The 17,436-nt window shown below is 37.5% G+C and overlaps 1 protein-coding gene across 2 annotated transcripts in view; it reads right to left on the bottom strand.

Moving 5' to 3' along the window:
* The window catches only part of TMEM45A (transmembrane protein 45A), a 97,102-nt gene that overhangs the window by 708 nt on the left and 78,958 nt on the right, over positions 1-17,436 (bottom strand). For both annotated transcript variants that reach the window (XM_003132703.3, XM_013981108.2), the window contains exon 5: positions 7,595-7,740. In XM_003132703.3, coding sequence (XP_003132751.1) covers positions 7,595-7,740 — 146 coding nt within the window. The remainder of the gene's footprint in view (positions 1-7,594; positions 7,741-17,436) is intronic.

The raw sequence follows: 17,436 nt of genomic DNA on the forward strand, positions 1-17,436 counted from the left end.
ATAAGTAAACAGATACAATGTAACTCCTGAATGTGTACCATGATTGTTTGTATCAAGTTCATAATTTATGACTAATCATTTCTAAAACAATCATGAGAATCTCTGGGCTGTAGCAAATCCAAAGGAAATAGAGGTCAGCTGTGTGTTATAAAAAGGAGCCCTCTCTGGGGAAGGAAGTGTGTGAAGGCACCTGCCTCCCTTTGTCAAGCCCCAAGTCAAGTCTGTACTGCAGCTCTTACTGTGTCTTCAAAGGGGTACTTTTGTGCTGCCACAGGCTACCCAACTCTGTGTGATGGTCCTCGATGAATTAAGAAGTTGAAAGAAGTGACCTCAACTCTTGTGACTGTTTTCATAGATAAGAGAATCTGTAGGTCTGGGGAAATTAGAATTTTTGACATCGGAATATGTGAGGCTTCTTAGCAGCAGAAACTCAGTAGGCTCTCCACTTCTCTGATGAAGCAGGAACTAGGCAAAGATTTTCCTGTGCACGATTATTGTAAAGACACTTGCTGTGACCATGTCAACAAAGCAAGTCAACTTCCAGGAATACATAGGGATACACAAACAAAATGATAAGCCAAATCATCAAAGTCATTCTCATTTTATGAAAAATATCTCCAGCCTATCTGTACCTTTACATATTTTCTGCCTTTTTCTTCCAGTGAAGGTTCATCCCACCCCTCTCAATATGCAATGGCCTTGCTTGTTCTCTGAATCCCACTACAGTATGGGCTTCATAAGAGCAGAGACTTTATCTTATTTATTGCCCTGACCTTAGCTAGAGTATAAAACAATGTCCGTACACAATAGTGGCTCACCACACATTTGATGAATCAATGGGCTCTGTAGCAATGTCCCAGGAGTTCATATCACTCATCTCTTCAGAGGTAATTCTCCAGTCACTTCCAATTCAGCATGAATTCCTCCAACACGCAACAACTGAGCAGTATCAGTAACATCTGCTGACTCTTCCAGAGCCAAGAAAAACCGTTCCAAGACAACTACCTTGATAATTGACCATTGATGTTGCTACCAATGTTCTCTCTCTCTCTCTCTGTCTCTCTCTCTCTCTCTCTTTTTTTTTTTTTTTTTTTGTCTTTCTCTATTTTTAGGGCTGCACTCGCTGCTTATGGAGGTTCCCAGGCTAGGGGTCCAACTGGAGCTGGAGCTGCCAGCCTATACCACAGCTACAGCAATTCGGCATCCTTGCCACATCTGCCACCTACACCACAGCACAAGGCAGCGCCAGATCCTTAACCCACTGAGTGAGGCCAGGGAGTGAACCTGCATCCTCATGGATGCCAGTCAGGTTCGTTAAACACTGAGCCATGACAGGAACTCCTCAACTCTTTTTGTTTTTGTGAAAGGCTAACAGTCTTGAGTAAGTTGCCAACTGGGACGGCGTGCCATTTTTAAAACTACATAGCTATCTCCACATTGCACAACCTGAATGCAAGCTAAATGAAAGGGATTAAATAGTGAATACATTCATTAGATTCATTCCTGGTGACTCTTGTGAAAAATAAAACAAAGCATTGTCTACATATGACAAATTAATTGTTAACACAAATCCTAGTCATGCCTCCTGTTTCCTACACCTCCTCTCTGGATTGTGTCTGCTGTTGTGACAAACCGCCAAGCTGAGGCATGTTCAAGTGCTACCTGCATCCTGAAGCCCTTGGTATTGGCACATGCAAAATGGCCACTGGGGACAGACTCATGGTGGGGTAATTGCTGGTTCCTGGAATAACACAGATCCAAGGAACTAAGGTCAGGGTGTGGCTGTGTTTTTGTTCCCATATGCTCTCTTCAATTTATATAAGAGCAGAGATGAGACTGTGGGTATACTTCCACATTTCCCTCTGGAAATCAAACTTTCAGAAGGCAAACTATCATATGCCTGGAATTTGGTCATCTCTATTTTGTTCTTCAAAATGGCTCACATGAATTATTGCCCAAAAGTGGGCAATATTTCTCTGTCCACAGCAAGGGGCTTTTGAAATAGTTCTCTACAGCAGTGGTGTTTTGATGCGAAATATAGTGTAACATATACTAAGATTTCCACAAGTATTCCATTCCTGGGCACATATTTAGAGAAAATCATAAGTTGGAAAGATAGATTCACCCCTATGTTCATTACAGCACTGTTTATAATAGCCAACCCTTGGAAGCAACCTAAATGTCCATCAACAAAGGATTAGATAAAGAAGAAGTGTGTGTGTGTGTGTGTGTGTGTGTGTGATTCACGCAATGGAATATCACTCAGTCATAAAAAAGAATGAAATAATGTCATTTGCAGCAGCACGGATAGATCTAGAAATTATCATAAGTAAGCTAGACAGAGAAAAACAAATATCACATAAGCTTACTAATATGTTGAATTTAAGAAATGATACAAAAGAACTTACAAAACAGAAACAGACTTAAAAATTTTGAAACGAAATTTATGATTACCAAAGGGGAAATGTGGGGTGGGAGGGGTAAATTAGGGGATTGGGATTGACATATACACACTACTATATATAAAATAGATAGGTACTAAAGACCTACTGTATTGTACAGGGTAACATACTCAATACTGTGTAATCTGAAAAGGAATGGATGTATGTACACCTGCTGTACACCTGAAACTAATACAACTACCCAAGTCAGCTATACTTCAATGAAATTTATTTTTTAGAAAAATAAGATTTCCAAACAAGTCTCTCCTATGAGCTTTCACAATAAGAACTCCAGGCATGGGACTAGATGAAACAATATTTGAACCATCATTCTAGAAAGCTAGGAAGTACAGCTTCATTTTTCAGAGATTTGAGGGCAGTAGTTCCATAACCCAGTTTTGTTTCTTTGTTTGTGATCTTTGTGCTCTGTCAAATAGATTCTGATATAATGTCCTCAAAACCCATCACCTACAACTGAATTACAATCTATTTCACAGTAAAACCCTGAAAAACAGATTTTTCAAAGCTCTTTATAATGACAGTATTGAACTGTCCTGCACATGACTTCACCGAAAGTCGGTACTGAATTTTTAATATACTGCTTAAGTTTATACTTAATCTTATCTTAATATGAGCTCTTGGTCTTATATTTAAAAGAAGTATGAGAGAAAAACTAAAAACCACATAAAACATGATTTCCAAACAAATGAAGCCTATATTTGAATAGCTCTGAAACAGATCTATTGAAACATAAAATAAGTGTTTATTGAGTGCCTAATATATGTTTAACAGTATGCCAAGAGCTGTAAGGAAGAGAGGGAGAGAGGGAGGGAAGGAGGAAGGAAGGAGGGAGGGAGGGAGAAATTACAAGCCAATATCACTGATGAACACAGGTGCAAAAATCCTCAACAAAATACTGGATAACTGAATTCAAGAATACATTAAAAAGACCATATACCCTGACAAGTGGGATTTATTCCAAGGATGCAAGGATGGTTCAACATCCACAAATCAATCAATGTGATGTATCACATTAACAAAAAGAAGGATAAAAATCATAGGATTATCTCAATAGAAAAAGAAAAAGCATTTGACAAAATTCAACATCATTTTGATAAAAACTCTCAACAAATTGGGTATAGACAGAATATACCTTAACATAATAAAGGCCAAGACAAGCTTACAGCTAACATCATACTCAGTGGCAAAATCCTGAAAAATTTTTTCCTTAAAGTCAGGAATACAACAATGATGCCAATCTTGACATTTTTAGTCAACACAGCATTCTAAATCCCAGCCAGAACATTTAGGCAGGGAAAAGGAACAAAAGGCATCCAAAATGAAAAGGAAGAAGTAAAACTGTAACTATTTGCAGACGACATGGTATTATATATAGAAAACCCTAAAGACTCCACCAAAAAACTGTTAGAACTAATAAACAAATTCAATGGAGTTGCAGGGAACAAAATCAACATGCAAAAATGTGTTCCATTTTTAATAATGCTAACAATGTACTATAAGAAAAAATAAGAAAAAATCCCATTTATAATTGTATGAAAAAGAATAAACTGGAGTTCCCGTTATGGCACAGTGGAAACGAATCTGACTAGGAACCAGGAGTTGCAGGTTTGACCCCTGGCTTCACTCAGTGGGTTAAGGATCTGGCATTGCTGTGAGCTGTGGTGTAGGACACAGATGTGGCTCGGATTTGGCATTGCTGTGGCTGTGGGATAGGCTGGCAGCTATAGCTCCAATTAGACCCCTAGCCTGGGAACTTCCATATGCCACAGGTGTGGCCTTCAAAAGACAAGAGATTTAAAAAAATTTAAAAAAAAGAATAAACTACCTAGGAACAAATTTAACCAAGAATATGAAAGATCTATGCACTGAAAACTATAAGGCTCTGGTGAAAGAAACTGAAAACAGTTTCCTGGAATGATTGAAGGATATTCCATGCTTACAGATTAGAAGAATTAATATTATTTAAAAGGTCCATATTACTCAACACAATCTACAGATTCAGCACAATCCCTACCAAATTCCAAAGGCATTTTTCACAAAAGTAGAACAAACAATCCTAAAATTTGTATGGAACCACAAAGATCCTGAATAACCAAAGCAATTTTGAAAAAGAAGAACAAAGCTGGGGGTCAAATCAGACAAATCAGAGAAGCATAATGCTCCCTGACTTCAGACTATATTACAGAGCCATAGTAATCTAAACAGTATGGTGTTGACATAAAAATAGACACACAGATCAATGGACAAGAATAGAGAGCCTAAAAATAAACCCACACATATATGGTCTATTAATTTATGACAAAGGAGGCAAGAATATAGGGTGGGGAAAGGCCAGTCTCTTCAAAAATGTCCAAGGAAAACTGGAGAGCCACATGTAGAAGAATGAAATTCTACCACTATCTTACATCATACACAACAATTAACCCAAAATGGATTAAAGTTTTGAATGTAAGACTAAAACCATAAAAATCCTAGGAGAATACATAGGTGGTAAGCTCCTTGATATTGCCCTTGGTGGTATTTTTTGGATCCGACTCCAAAGGCTATGGCAACAAAAGCAAAACTGAACAAATAGGACTACATAAAACTAGAAAGCTACTGCACAGTGAAGGAAACATCAACATAAAGGAAGGAAACATCAAAATAAAATGGAAATTTACTGACTGGAAGGTATTAATAAATTATAGTGATAAAAGATTAATATCCAAAATATATGTAGAATTCACACAACCTAATGACAAACAACAAAATTCCAATTTAAAAATATGCAGATAATTTGAATTGACACTTTTCCAAAGAAGACATATAAAGGACTATAAAAGGAATATTAGGGAGTTCCTGTTGTGGCTCAGTGGATTATAAACCTGACTAGCAACCCCTGGCCTCGCTCAGTGGGTTAAGGATCCGTGAGCTGTGGTATGGGTTGCAGACGTGGCTCAGATACCCTGTTGTTGTGGTGCAGGCACACACCAATAGCTCCAATTTAACCCGTAGCCTGGAAACTTCCATATGCTGCAGATGCAGCCCTAAAAAGCAAAAATAAATAAATTAAATTAATAAATTTAAAAAATTAAAAAGGCACATTAAAATATGCTCATCAGCATCACTAATCATTAGGGAAATGCAAATCCCCAGTGAGATATTACCTCACACCTGCAGGATGGGTATTATCAAAATGACAAGAAATAATAAATGCTGGCAAGGATATGGAGAAAGGAGAACCCTCATGAACTGTTGGTGAAAATGTAAATCGGTATAGCTACTGTGGAAAATAGCTTAGAGGTTCCTCAAAAAATTAAAAATAGAACTATAACACAATCTAGCAATTCCACTTATGAGTATTTATCTGAAGAAAATGAAAACAGCAATTCAAAAAAATATAGGTACCCCTAGGTTCATTGCATCATATTTATAATAACCAAGATATAGAAAAAAACCTAAGTATCTATCAATGGATGAATGAAAAAAGATGGGTTTTTGGTTTGTTTGTTTTTCCTTTTTAGGGCCACACCCATCTTATATGGAGGCTCCCAGGCTAGGGTTCAAATCAGAGCTATAGCTGCTGGCCTACACCACAGCTCACAGCAATGCCGGATCTTTAACCCACTGAGCAAGGTCAGGGATTGAACCTGCGTCCTCATGGATGCTAGTCAGATTCGTTAACCACTGAGCCACGATGGGAACTCCAGAAAAAGATGTTTTATATAGATCTTTATATATATAATATTTATAAATATTTTATGTTTATATAAGTAACAGAATACTCAGTTACAAAAGAATTAAATGGACCTTGAAGGTATTATGCTAAGTGAAATAAGTCAGATAAAGACAAGTACCATATGATTTCACTTATTTGTAGAACCTAAAAAGCAAATGAACAAACAAAACAAAACAGATGGCTACAGTCAACAGGTTGGTGGTTTCCAGAGTTGCGGGAGGTGGACAAAATGGCAAACAAAATGGGAACAAGAGGCATTAATGTCCAGTTATAAAATAAATAAATCATAGGGATGTTATATATAGCATGGTGACTATCATCAATAATATCATATTACAAATCTGAAAGTTGCTAAGAAAGTAAATCTTGAAAGCTCTCATCACAACTGAAAATTTTTTGTAACTTTATATATATGGTGACAGACAGTAACTAGATCAATTGTGGTGGGCATTTTGCAATGTATACAAGAGCTGAATCATTATGTTGTATACCTGAATTAGTATAATGGTATATGTCAATTGTACTTCAATTTAAAAAAAATCTGTCACAGGAACGAACAACACACACACGCACACACACACATACACACAAGAAGGAGAATAATCTTTGTAAACTTTTATGTCTCAGGCAGTTTAAAGACATGATCCCATTAAGTGCCGTTATCCCCATTTTGCAAACAACAAAACTGATACCCAGTGTGGTTAAATAATTTATCCAGAGTCATAGAGCTGACAAGTAGCAGAGATAGGAATATGGGTTCTTGTCAATCTGATATATTGCTCCTTATCCATCATGGAAAACTGTATCAGAGTCCTTGGAAAAACATATATGATTCAACTACATCTTAGAAATATTAGAGTAAATGTCAAATTAATCAGATATTTAATGGGAGACATACATGTTGTTCAAAAATGACACATCTTGGAAAGTGCACATGGACAAATGGAGGGCTAATTGCAGGGGTGGAGAGGACCATTTGGAAAAGAAAACAACATGTGCAAAGACAGGGAGGTACAGAAGAGTGTACTGAAGGGTAATGCAAAGACTAGAAGCACAGCAGAGACACGTTTCAGCTATTCTAACTTTAAACCAGCATTTATTCTTTTTTTTTTCTTTTTGGCTGATCCAATGGCATGCAGAAGTTCCTTGGGCCAGAGATAAAAACTATACCACAGCAGCGTCCCAAGCTGCAGCAGTGACACCAGACCCTTAACCCACTGAGCCATAAGGGAACTCCTAAACCAACATTTATTCTTTTTACTGGAAATGTTTGTGTTTGCAGCTAATTTTCTGCTATATTCCCTGTTTTGTGGAGTGTTAAGATACCTCTTTGAACATAAAGTTCAGAACTATTGAGTATCGATCATTACATACCAAAAAGTAGATATTTCATAAACAAAAATCACTAACTTACCAGGTGACAAAGGCATAAATTGCTCCAATTATGATAATGGCTAATACATAATGCCAACAAAAGCATATGCTGAGAAACATAATGTTGTCATGATCCACTGAATTCCATGCAGGACCTCCACTGGGGGGATAAAGGACAAAACCAATCTGTAATTTAAAACAAAAAGCACACATTAAAAAATTCCAGCAATATTTTCAAAGATAGTGTATTTCAAAATGCCTCATTTCAAGATAAATGGTAACTAAAATATCTCCCATTATCTGAGATGCTACAGATAAGATACCTGTTGCCTGTTTCAGTAAAATAGACAGTATCTTCAAGATCATATTTTTGAAAAAAGTGTTAAGGACATCTAAAGATCAATTTTTCTGATCTTAGAAGAAATGTTTTCAGTTTTTCACCATCAAGGATGTCCACTTTCTCCGCTGTTATTCAGCATAGTTTTGGAAGTCCTAGCCATGACAATCAGAGAAAAAAAAAGGGAAATGAAAGGAATACAAATTGGAAAAGAAGTAAAACTTCACTGTTTGTATATTACATGATACTATACCTAGAAAACCCTAAAGTCACTACCAGAAAATGGTTAGAGCTTATCAATGAATTTGGTAAAGTTGAAGGATACAAAATTAATACACAGAAATCAACTAAATTTCTATATATTAACAATGAAAGATCAGAAAGAAATTAGGGAAACTATCCCATGTACCATCACATGAAAAGAATAAAATACCTAGGAATACACCTATCTAAAGAGACAAAAGACCTATACTCTGAAAACTATAATATGTGAATGAAAGAAATCAAAGATGACACAAACATATAGAAAGATATAGAAAGATATACTATGCTCTTGGATTGGAAGAATCAATATTGTCTAAATAACTATACTACCCAAGGTAATCCACAGATTTAACGCAATCTCTATCAAATTACCAATGATAGTCTTCACAGAGCTAGAACAAAATACTTTAAAATTTGTATGGAAATGCAAAAGATCCCAAATAGCCAAAGAAATCCTGAGAAAGAAAAATGGAGTAGAGGAATCAGGCTCCCTGATTTCAGATATATTACAAAGCTACAGTCATCAAAATAGCATGGTACTGGCACAAAAACAGAAATATCAATCAATGGAAAAGGACAGAAAGCCCAGAAATAAACCCAACTACCTATGGTCAACCAATCTATGACAAAAGAGGCAAGAATATACAGTGGAAGAAAGGTAGTCTCCTCAATATGTGGTGCTGGGAAAACTGGACAACTACATGTACAAGAATGAAATTAGAACATTCTCTAACACAATATACAAAAATATACTCAAAATGGATTAAAGACCTAAATGTAAGGACAGATACTATAAAACTCCTGGAGGAAAACATAGGCAGAACGCTTTTGACATAAATCACAACATCTTATTTCATCTACCTCCTAGAATAATGACAATAAAAAGTAAACCAAAGGGACCTAATTAAACTCAAAAGTTTAACACAAAGGAAACCATTAAAAAAACAAAAAACAACCAACAGAATAGGAGAAAATCTTTGCAAATGAAGCAACTGACAAGAGCCTAATCTCTGCAATATACAAACACCTCATGAAGATTTATATCAAAAAATACTACCTATCAGGAGTTCCATAGTGGCTCAGCAGTAACAAAGCCGACTAGCATCCATGAGGACATGTTTTTTATCCCTGGCCCTGCTCAGTGGGTTAGGGTTCTGGCATTTCTGTGAGTTGCAGTTTAGGTCACAGACACAGCTTGTATCTGGCATTGCGGTGGCCATGGTATAGGCCAGCAGCTGCAGCTCCAATTTAAGCCCTAGCCTGGGAACTTCCATGTGCCACAGGTGAGGTCCTAAAAAGACAAAAATAAAGAAAAAAAAAAAAACTACGAGAAAATTGGCAAAGCTCTACATAGACATTTCTCCAAAGAAGACAGACAGATGGCCAAAAAGCACCCAAAAAGATGCTCAACATCACTAATTATTAGAGAAATGCAAATCAAAATTATAATAAAGTATCATTACACACCAGTTGGAATGTCAATCATCAAAATATCTACAAACAATAAATGCTGGAGAGGATGTGGAGAAAAGGGAACCCTCCTACACTGTTGGTGGGAATGTAAATTAGTGCAACCACTATGGAGGACACTATGGAGGTTCCTTCAAAAACTAAATACAAAACTACCACATGATCCAGCAATCCCACTTCTGGGCAGAGATCCAGCAAAACTATAATTAAAAATATACATGCACTCCTATGTTCATTACAGCACTATACACAATCGACAAGAGATGGAAACAACCTAAACGTCCATTGACAGATGAATGAATTAAGAAGATGAGGTACATATATATAATGGAATACCACTACTCAGGCATAAAGAAGAACAAAATAATGCCAGCAACATGGATGCAACTAGATTTTCACACTAAGTGAAGTAATTCAGTAAGAGAAAGACAAATAAGACATGATATCACTTACATGCATAATCTAAAATATGGCACAAATGAACCTATCTACAAAGCAGAAACAGACTCACAGACATAGAGAACAGACTTGTGGTTGCCAAGATATGGGATGGATGGGGACTTGGGGACTTGGGGTTAGCAGATGCAGGCTATTACATTTAGAATGGATAAGCAATGAGGTTCTACTGCATGGCACAGGGTACTATATCCAGTCTCTTGGGATAGACCATGATGGAAGATAATATGAGAAAAAGAATGTATATATGTATGACTAGGCCACTGGGATGTACAACAGAAACTGACTCAAAACTATAAATCAACTATACCCTAATAAAAAACAAATTTTATTTTTTATGCTTTTCCCCAAACTATTCTTTTTTATTTTTTTTATTTTTATTTTATTTTATTTTATTTTCCCACTGTACAGCAAGGGGATCAAGTTATCCTTACATGTATACATTACAATTACATTATTTTCCCCACCCTTATTCTGTTGCAACATGAGTATCTAGACAAAGATCTCAATGCTACTCAGCAGGATCTCCTGGTAAATCTATTCTAAGTTGTGTCTGATAAGCCCAAGCTCCCGATCCCTCCCACTCCCTCCCCCTCCCATCAGGCAGCCACAAGTCTTTCTCCAAGTCCATGATTTTCTTTTCTGTGGAGATGTTCATTTGTGCTGGATATTAGACTCCAGTTATAAGTGATATCATATGGTATTTGTCTTTGTCTTTCTGGCTCATTTCACTCAGTATGAGATTCTCTAGTTCCATCCATGTTGCTGCAAGTGGCATTATGTCATTCTTTTTTATGGCTGAGTAGTATTCCATTGTGTATATATACCACTTCTTCCGAATCCAGTCATCTGTTGATGGACATTTAGGTTGTTTCCATGTCCTGGCTATTGTGAATAGTGCTGCAATGAACATGTGGGTGCATGTGTCTCTTTTAAGGAGAGTTTTGTCCGGATAGATGCCCAAGAGTGGGATTGCGGGTTCTATGTATAGATTTCTAAGGTATCTCCAAACTGTTCTCCATAGTGGCTGTACCAGTTGACATTGCCACCAACAGTGCAGGAGGCCCTTTTCTCCACAGCCCCTCCAGCACTTGTTATTTGTGGACTTATGAATGATGGCCATTCTGACTGGTGTGAGGTGGTATCTCATGGTAGTTTTGATTTGCATTTCTCTTATGATCAGCGATGTTGAGCATTTTCTCATGTGTTTGCTGGCCATCTGTATATCTTCCTTGGAGAAATGTCTATTCAGGTCTTTTGCCCATTTTTCCATTAATTGATTGGTTTTTTTGCTGTTGAGTTGTATAAGTTGTTTATATATTCTAGAGATTAAGCCCTTGTCAGTTGCATCATTTGAAGCTGTTTTCTCCCATTCTTTAAGTTGTCTTTTTGCTTTCTTTTGGGTTTCCTTTGCTGTGCAAAAGCTTTTCAGTTTGATTAATTCCCATGGGTTTATTTTTGCTCTAATTTCTACTGCTTTGGGAGACTGACCTGAGAAAATATTCATGATGTTGATGTCAGAGAGTGTTTTGCCTATGTTTTCTTCTAGGAGTTTGATGGTGTCCTGTCATATATTTAAGTCTATCAGCCATTTTGAGTTTATTTTTGTGCATGGTGTGAGGGTGTGTTCTAACTTCATTGCTTTGCATGCAGCTGTCCAGGTTTCCCAGCAATGCTTGCTGAATAGACTTTCTTTTCCCCATTTTATGTTCTTGCCTCCTGTCAAAGATTAATTGACCATAGGTGTCAGGGTTTATTTCCGGGTTCTCTATTCTGTTCCATTGGTCTGTCTGTCTGTTTTGATACCAGTACCACACTGTTTTGATGACTGTGGCTTTGTAGTATTTCTTGAAGTCTGGGAGAGTTATGCCTCCTGCTTGGTTTTTGTTTCTCAGGATTGCTGTGGCGATTCTGGGTCTTTTGTGGTTCCATATAAATGTTTGGATTGTTTGTTCTAGTTCTGTGAAAAATGTCATGGGTAATTTGATAGGGATTGCATTCAATCTGTAGATTGCTTTGGGTAGTATGGCCATTTTTACAATATTGATTTTCCCAATCCAGGAACATGGAATATCTTTCCATTTCTTTACATCTTCTTTGATTTCTTTGATTAAAGTTTTATAGTTCTCGGCATATAGGTCCTTTACCTCCTTGGTCAGGTGTATTCCGAGATATTTGATTTTGTGAGGTACAATTTTAAAAGGTATCGTATTTTTGTATTCCTTTTCTAATATATCATTGCTGGTATACAGAAATGCAACTGACTTCTGAATGTTAATCTTATATCCTGCTACTTTGCTGAATTTATTAATCAGTTCAAGGAGTTTTTGGGTTGAGTCCTTAGGGTTTTCTATGTATCATATCATCTGCATACAGTGACAGTTTGATCTCTTCTCTTCCTACATGGATGCCTTTTATTTCTTTTGTTTGTCTAATTGCTGTGGCTAGGACTTCCAAAACTATGTTGAGGAGCAGTGGTGAGAGTGGGCATCCCTGCCTTGTTCCAGATTTGAGTCGAGGATTGCTGGCAACTGGCTAGGAGGGCACATGGGATAAATTCTCCCTTTGAGCCTCCAAGAAAGAATCGACCTGCAGACACATTAATTTTTTGTTCTATCTCCCAAGACAGTGAAGCATAAATTTCCATGGTTTTAAGTCTTCCTGGCTGTGGGAATTTGTTATTGCAGCCACAGGACCCTAATACAGGAGCTAAGGCGGAGATAAGTAGAGGAGCACCACCTGTCCTAAAGCTCAAACTAGACACAGTGGTGACTCTCATCCATCTTCCAAACTCCAACTCAAGTTCACCTTCTCCTGGAAGCTTTCTCAACCCTCTTTCTACGGAATTAAAAGCATCTCCTTGGGTTAGGAGGCATTTTCAGGTTGGAAAGTAACATTCTAGCAACAATTCATGAAATATTTCTGTTCTTTTGTTGAGAAACCTTAAATGCACAGAATAGCTAGTCCACGGTCACATGATTGGTATGTAGATCCAGAATTCAGATCCAGATCTGCCTGACCTAGAGGCACACAGACTGTGCCCTCCAGGCCATAGTCACAACTGTTTTTTGGAGCTTCCAAAATAAAATCCCTTTTAAATGACCTCCATCAAGTCATCATCAATTCTACTAGTCAAAACATTTACTGTTTTACACCAGGAAAAGAGAAACTTTGAGCAGCCCCCATTGCTAATCTCACTGGGACCCCCTTAGAGGCTGATGTATTGAAAGCTAAAGATTTTACTGTAGGCCACTGTGAACAGAACTAATGTGATTATACTGAAAGCCATAGAAATGTTCCAAAGTCATTTCAAGCTAAACCCAAGTAAATTAGGAAAGCTGAAACTTAAGGCCAGATAATGCCACAACCCATTAAATCCTCCCTTAAATATAAAAGTCAGTTACCACTCTTTCATCTGCTGTCCTGATTTTATTCCTAATATAAAATTCCAATTTAAAAAAAAAGGCCTAAAAGAATTTTTTTCTTGCTCTATATTGTATGCCACTTCTGAACATCTGTTTTTGACTAGTTTAAGCTTCATTAATATCACATTTAAAATGTAAATAATGATCTTCTAATTGGCAACCAACCAGGGAATCCATTACTTATAGGTTAGTTTGAATTCTCTTGTGTTTTATATCCTATTCTCTAATCGCCTTTTTGAACACTCTAAGCCTCAACAAGTGTCTGATCTACTATATCAGACCTCAGGCTACGGCTGCTTAGGTGGGTCTTTTTGTCATTTTCGAATGAACTTTTGCCTTTCTTAAAAGTAAGGCGAAGAGTTCCCGTCATGGCTCAGTGGTTAACAAATCCTACTAGAACCATGAGGTTGCAGGTTTGATCCCTGGCCTTGCTCAGTGGGTGAAGGATCCGGCATTGCCGTGAGCTGTAGTGTAGATGATAGACTCACTCAGATCCCACGTTGCTGTGGCTGTGGTGTAGGCCGGCAGCTGCAGCTCCAATTCGACCCCTAGCCTGGGAACCTCCATATGCCGCAGGAGCGGCCCAAGAAATGGCAAAAAGACCAAAAAAAAAAAAAAAAAAAAAAAAAAAAAGGTGAGGCAGGGTTTTCATGTGAGCCTAGAGATCTGGGATCATGGGAGCCACTGGGGCAATTAGAGGAGCTGGGAGAGGCAACAGAAGGAACTGTCCAAAGTCGTGAGGAGCAAAGGCAGCAGGCCTGTCTTCCCCACCTGCTAACTGGCTCTGACAATGAAGAGTGGAAACATGGGAATGACCAAGTGCAGGATTGAGCTTTAGAAATATTCTCCCACACACAGACTCAGAAAATATGATTCATGGAATAAATGGCCTTGAAGGATTTTTTTTCCCTTTTTTAAATTTCATCATATGGTTAGGTTTTTTGAGAAAACACGCATGGTTGTAACATGGTTCAGGGGGAAAAAAAATCATTTTTATAGGTCAGGAGGGGAATTCCCTCTAGATTTCTCTCTTACCTAATCACTAATATATGAGTTACAAAAAAAGAGCCAATGTGAGCATTTGCCTCCTTCAGTTCACATCTCTATACTCATGGCTCCAAGTACCTAGGTGTGCCTTTTCTCTAATTTATTTATACATTGTTTGTGTGCTAGTATTAATCACGTATGGAGAAGTAGTGAGGGAAAAAATATAGTGAAAAGCAAATCGTAATGTGTTATTATTAGCTTGAGATAGAGTTTGAGGCATAAACATTCATACACCACAGAGAGCAAAAAAACATGGAAGCATAATACACTGACCTAAAAAAGTCCCTAGGCATTTTTGTGTCAGCGGACATTAGGAGGGAGAGGCACTCTGGCTGAAACTTCATTTCCTTCCAGTGTGCATGTTCGCATTGGTATTCAATTTTTTTTTTTTTTAAGTCTCCAAGCATTATTTAGTCTGGCCACCAGGTAAAAAAAATAATGCTGGTCTAGACATACTGATAGATGGAAAAATTTTTAAATAAGCTCAGATTTATGCCCAAAGAAAAGCTCTTGGGGGAATATGAAAGCATTATTTCTCTGCCAAAAGGGACAACATTAGGCCAACCTATTCTCAGTTGTGACAGCCCACAGCTTCCTCCCTCAGATATTGAATTAATTGTTAATTATTAATGGAATAAAAATTCATTCATTCTGCTCTTATCTTTACTATTCTTTCTTCAATTCTCTCTAGGTTTCCCTTTTGTTCTTACTTTCTAACTTCTTTATTTGAACATTTAGCTCTTTAAGATACTTGATTTAGTAAATATACATAGATCCTGAACCCAACAAAGTTAGAATTTACTTTCTTTCCAAACACATGGAACATTTACTACCACTGACACTGGGCTATGTCCCAAAGGAAGACCCAACACATTTCAGAGAACACTTCTCTGACTACAAAGCAACTGAATTGAAAATGAACAGTAAAAAGAAAAAGAATATTTTTGGAAACTTAAAAGTGCACCCCTAAACGACTCATCAGTTCAAGAGGAAAGCACATGGAAAATGCAACATTCAAAATTTCCCAGGAGTGAAAGCTACCACCCACCAAATCTCACTGGAGATAAGTAATTATATCATAGTTTATGGAGGGAAATCTAGAGCTTTAGGTGTGTTTATTTAAAAACAAGAAAGACTGAAAACAAATGAACACTCAACTCAAAAAAAAAAAAAAAAAAACCTAGAAAATGAGAAGCAGGATAAGCAGGATACAGCCTCATAACATAAAGCAAAAACTGCAAATAAGGGGAAACTGACAAATCCACAGCTACAATATAAAATTTAACAGACCTCTATCACAAAGTGAAAGATCAGGAGTTCCCATTGTGACTCAGCAGCTCAGCAAGTTAAGAACCCAACACAGTGTCGGTCAGGATGCGGGTTTGATCCCTGGTCTCACTCGCTCTCACGTTGCTGTGGCTATGGCATAGGTCGCAGATGAGGCTCAGATTCGGTCCCTAGCCTGGAAACTTCCATATGCTGCAGGTGTGGCTGTAAAAGGAAAAAAAGAAAGTGAAAGTCAATTTAATGAAAAGCAATTACTAATAGAGAATATACAAACAATATAAGTAAAGATTTGCAATAACCTGGCTTTACCCCCATACTGAGAGGAAACCTTTAATTTCCTTTTAGTTTCCCTGGAACCATACTATCAAGCATTACTGTCTACCCTAGACCTGGAGCCCACAGGCCTGCAGCCCAGCTCTAGCCCAACTGTACACCTCTATTCTGAGTCTGGCCCACAGGTATGCCCTATTTTTATTCGTGTTGTTTAATTGCAGCTAGGTATTTTTCACTCTTTTTTTAAATTTACTTTTCTTTTAATTTATTTTTAAGTATTTTTAGACTCTATCTGTCATTATTATATGTTTGAAACAGAGGAGAGACACTGAAGCATAAACTTACTGTGTCATCTGGATCAGAAGTTATCTGTTAAATTTTTAAAAATTATATTTCTGAATTGGCAACACATGCACATAGTAAAACATTTCAATGAGGAGATATGGAATGCATAGTCGTGTTTTATATACCATTGTATTTAGCTTCACAGCAGATGATAAATAAGCTCACAAAACAAGTTCAGTATATCAGCTAGTTACCAATGATCAACTTTATCACATTATAACATATTTGTTATGTTTTCTATATCATCTATCCTTCAAAATAACCCTGAATCTATTGCCTTCTCTGCTAGCCTCTGCTCCAGCAGCTTTCCTACTCCCCAACATGCTGAAGTATCACAGTTTCCTATCCACTGTTTTGACCATGACCTTTCCCTCCAGCTCACCTACCAGTGCTTTCTTATCACCCCTCGCCGAAATGCAAATCCCTGAAATAACCTGTCATGCCAAGTCCCTGCTCTCTAGGGACTAAAAACCTCCTCTAAGAAATCTTACCTGATTAAACCACATTCACCTTTCACCCCAGACTTCTTTTACGTCTATATATATATGCATTGCATTATGATTCATCAGTCTTTATGAAGTATATGTTCACTGACTGGAGGACATGTTTTCAACAACACTCCAAGGTTAGGGAACTGACAGAGTAAAATGAAAAAAGAGCCAGGGATTTGAAGTCAGAAAGACTCATATTTAGATCCTCCCTTCATTACTGTGTGATTCTGGGAAAGAAGCTTGGTCTCGCTGAGTCTTCTTTATCAGTAAATTGGGGATGATAATACCTAATGCCCAAGTTGTTGGGAGGACAAAATGAAACAATGTGTATGTAAAAGTCCTGAACAGTGGCTGGCATATAGTTGTTTCAACTCCCTTTCCTGCCTTCCATATGTTTCTCAAGCTTATTATTCATTAGGCTCTAAGGTGCTTTAGCATCAGGAACTGCTTCCAACCAAAAGCGCAGGCTCGGAGTTCCTTCATAACG

The sequence above is a fragment of the Sus scrofa genome, chromosome 13 (assembly GCF_000003025.6).
Source record: "Sus scrofa isolate TJ Tabasco breed Duroc chromosome 13, Sscrofa11.1, whole genome shotgun sequence".
NCBI classification, from domain to species: Eukaryota; Metazoa; Chordata; class Mammalia; order Artiodactyla; family Suidae; genus Sus; species Sus scrofa.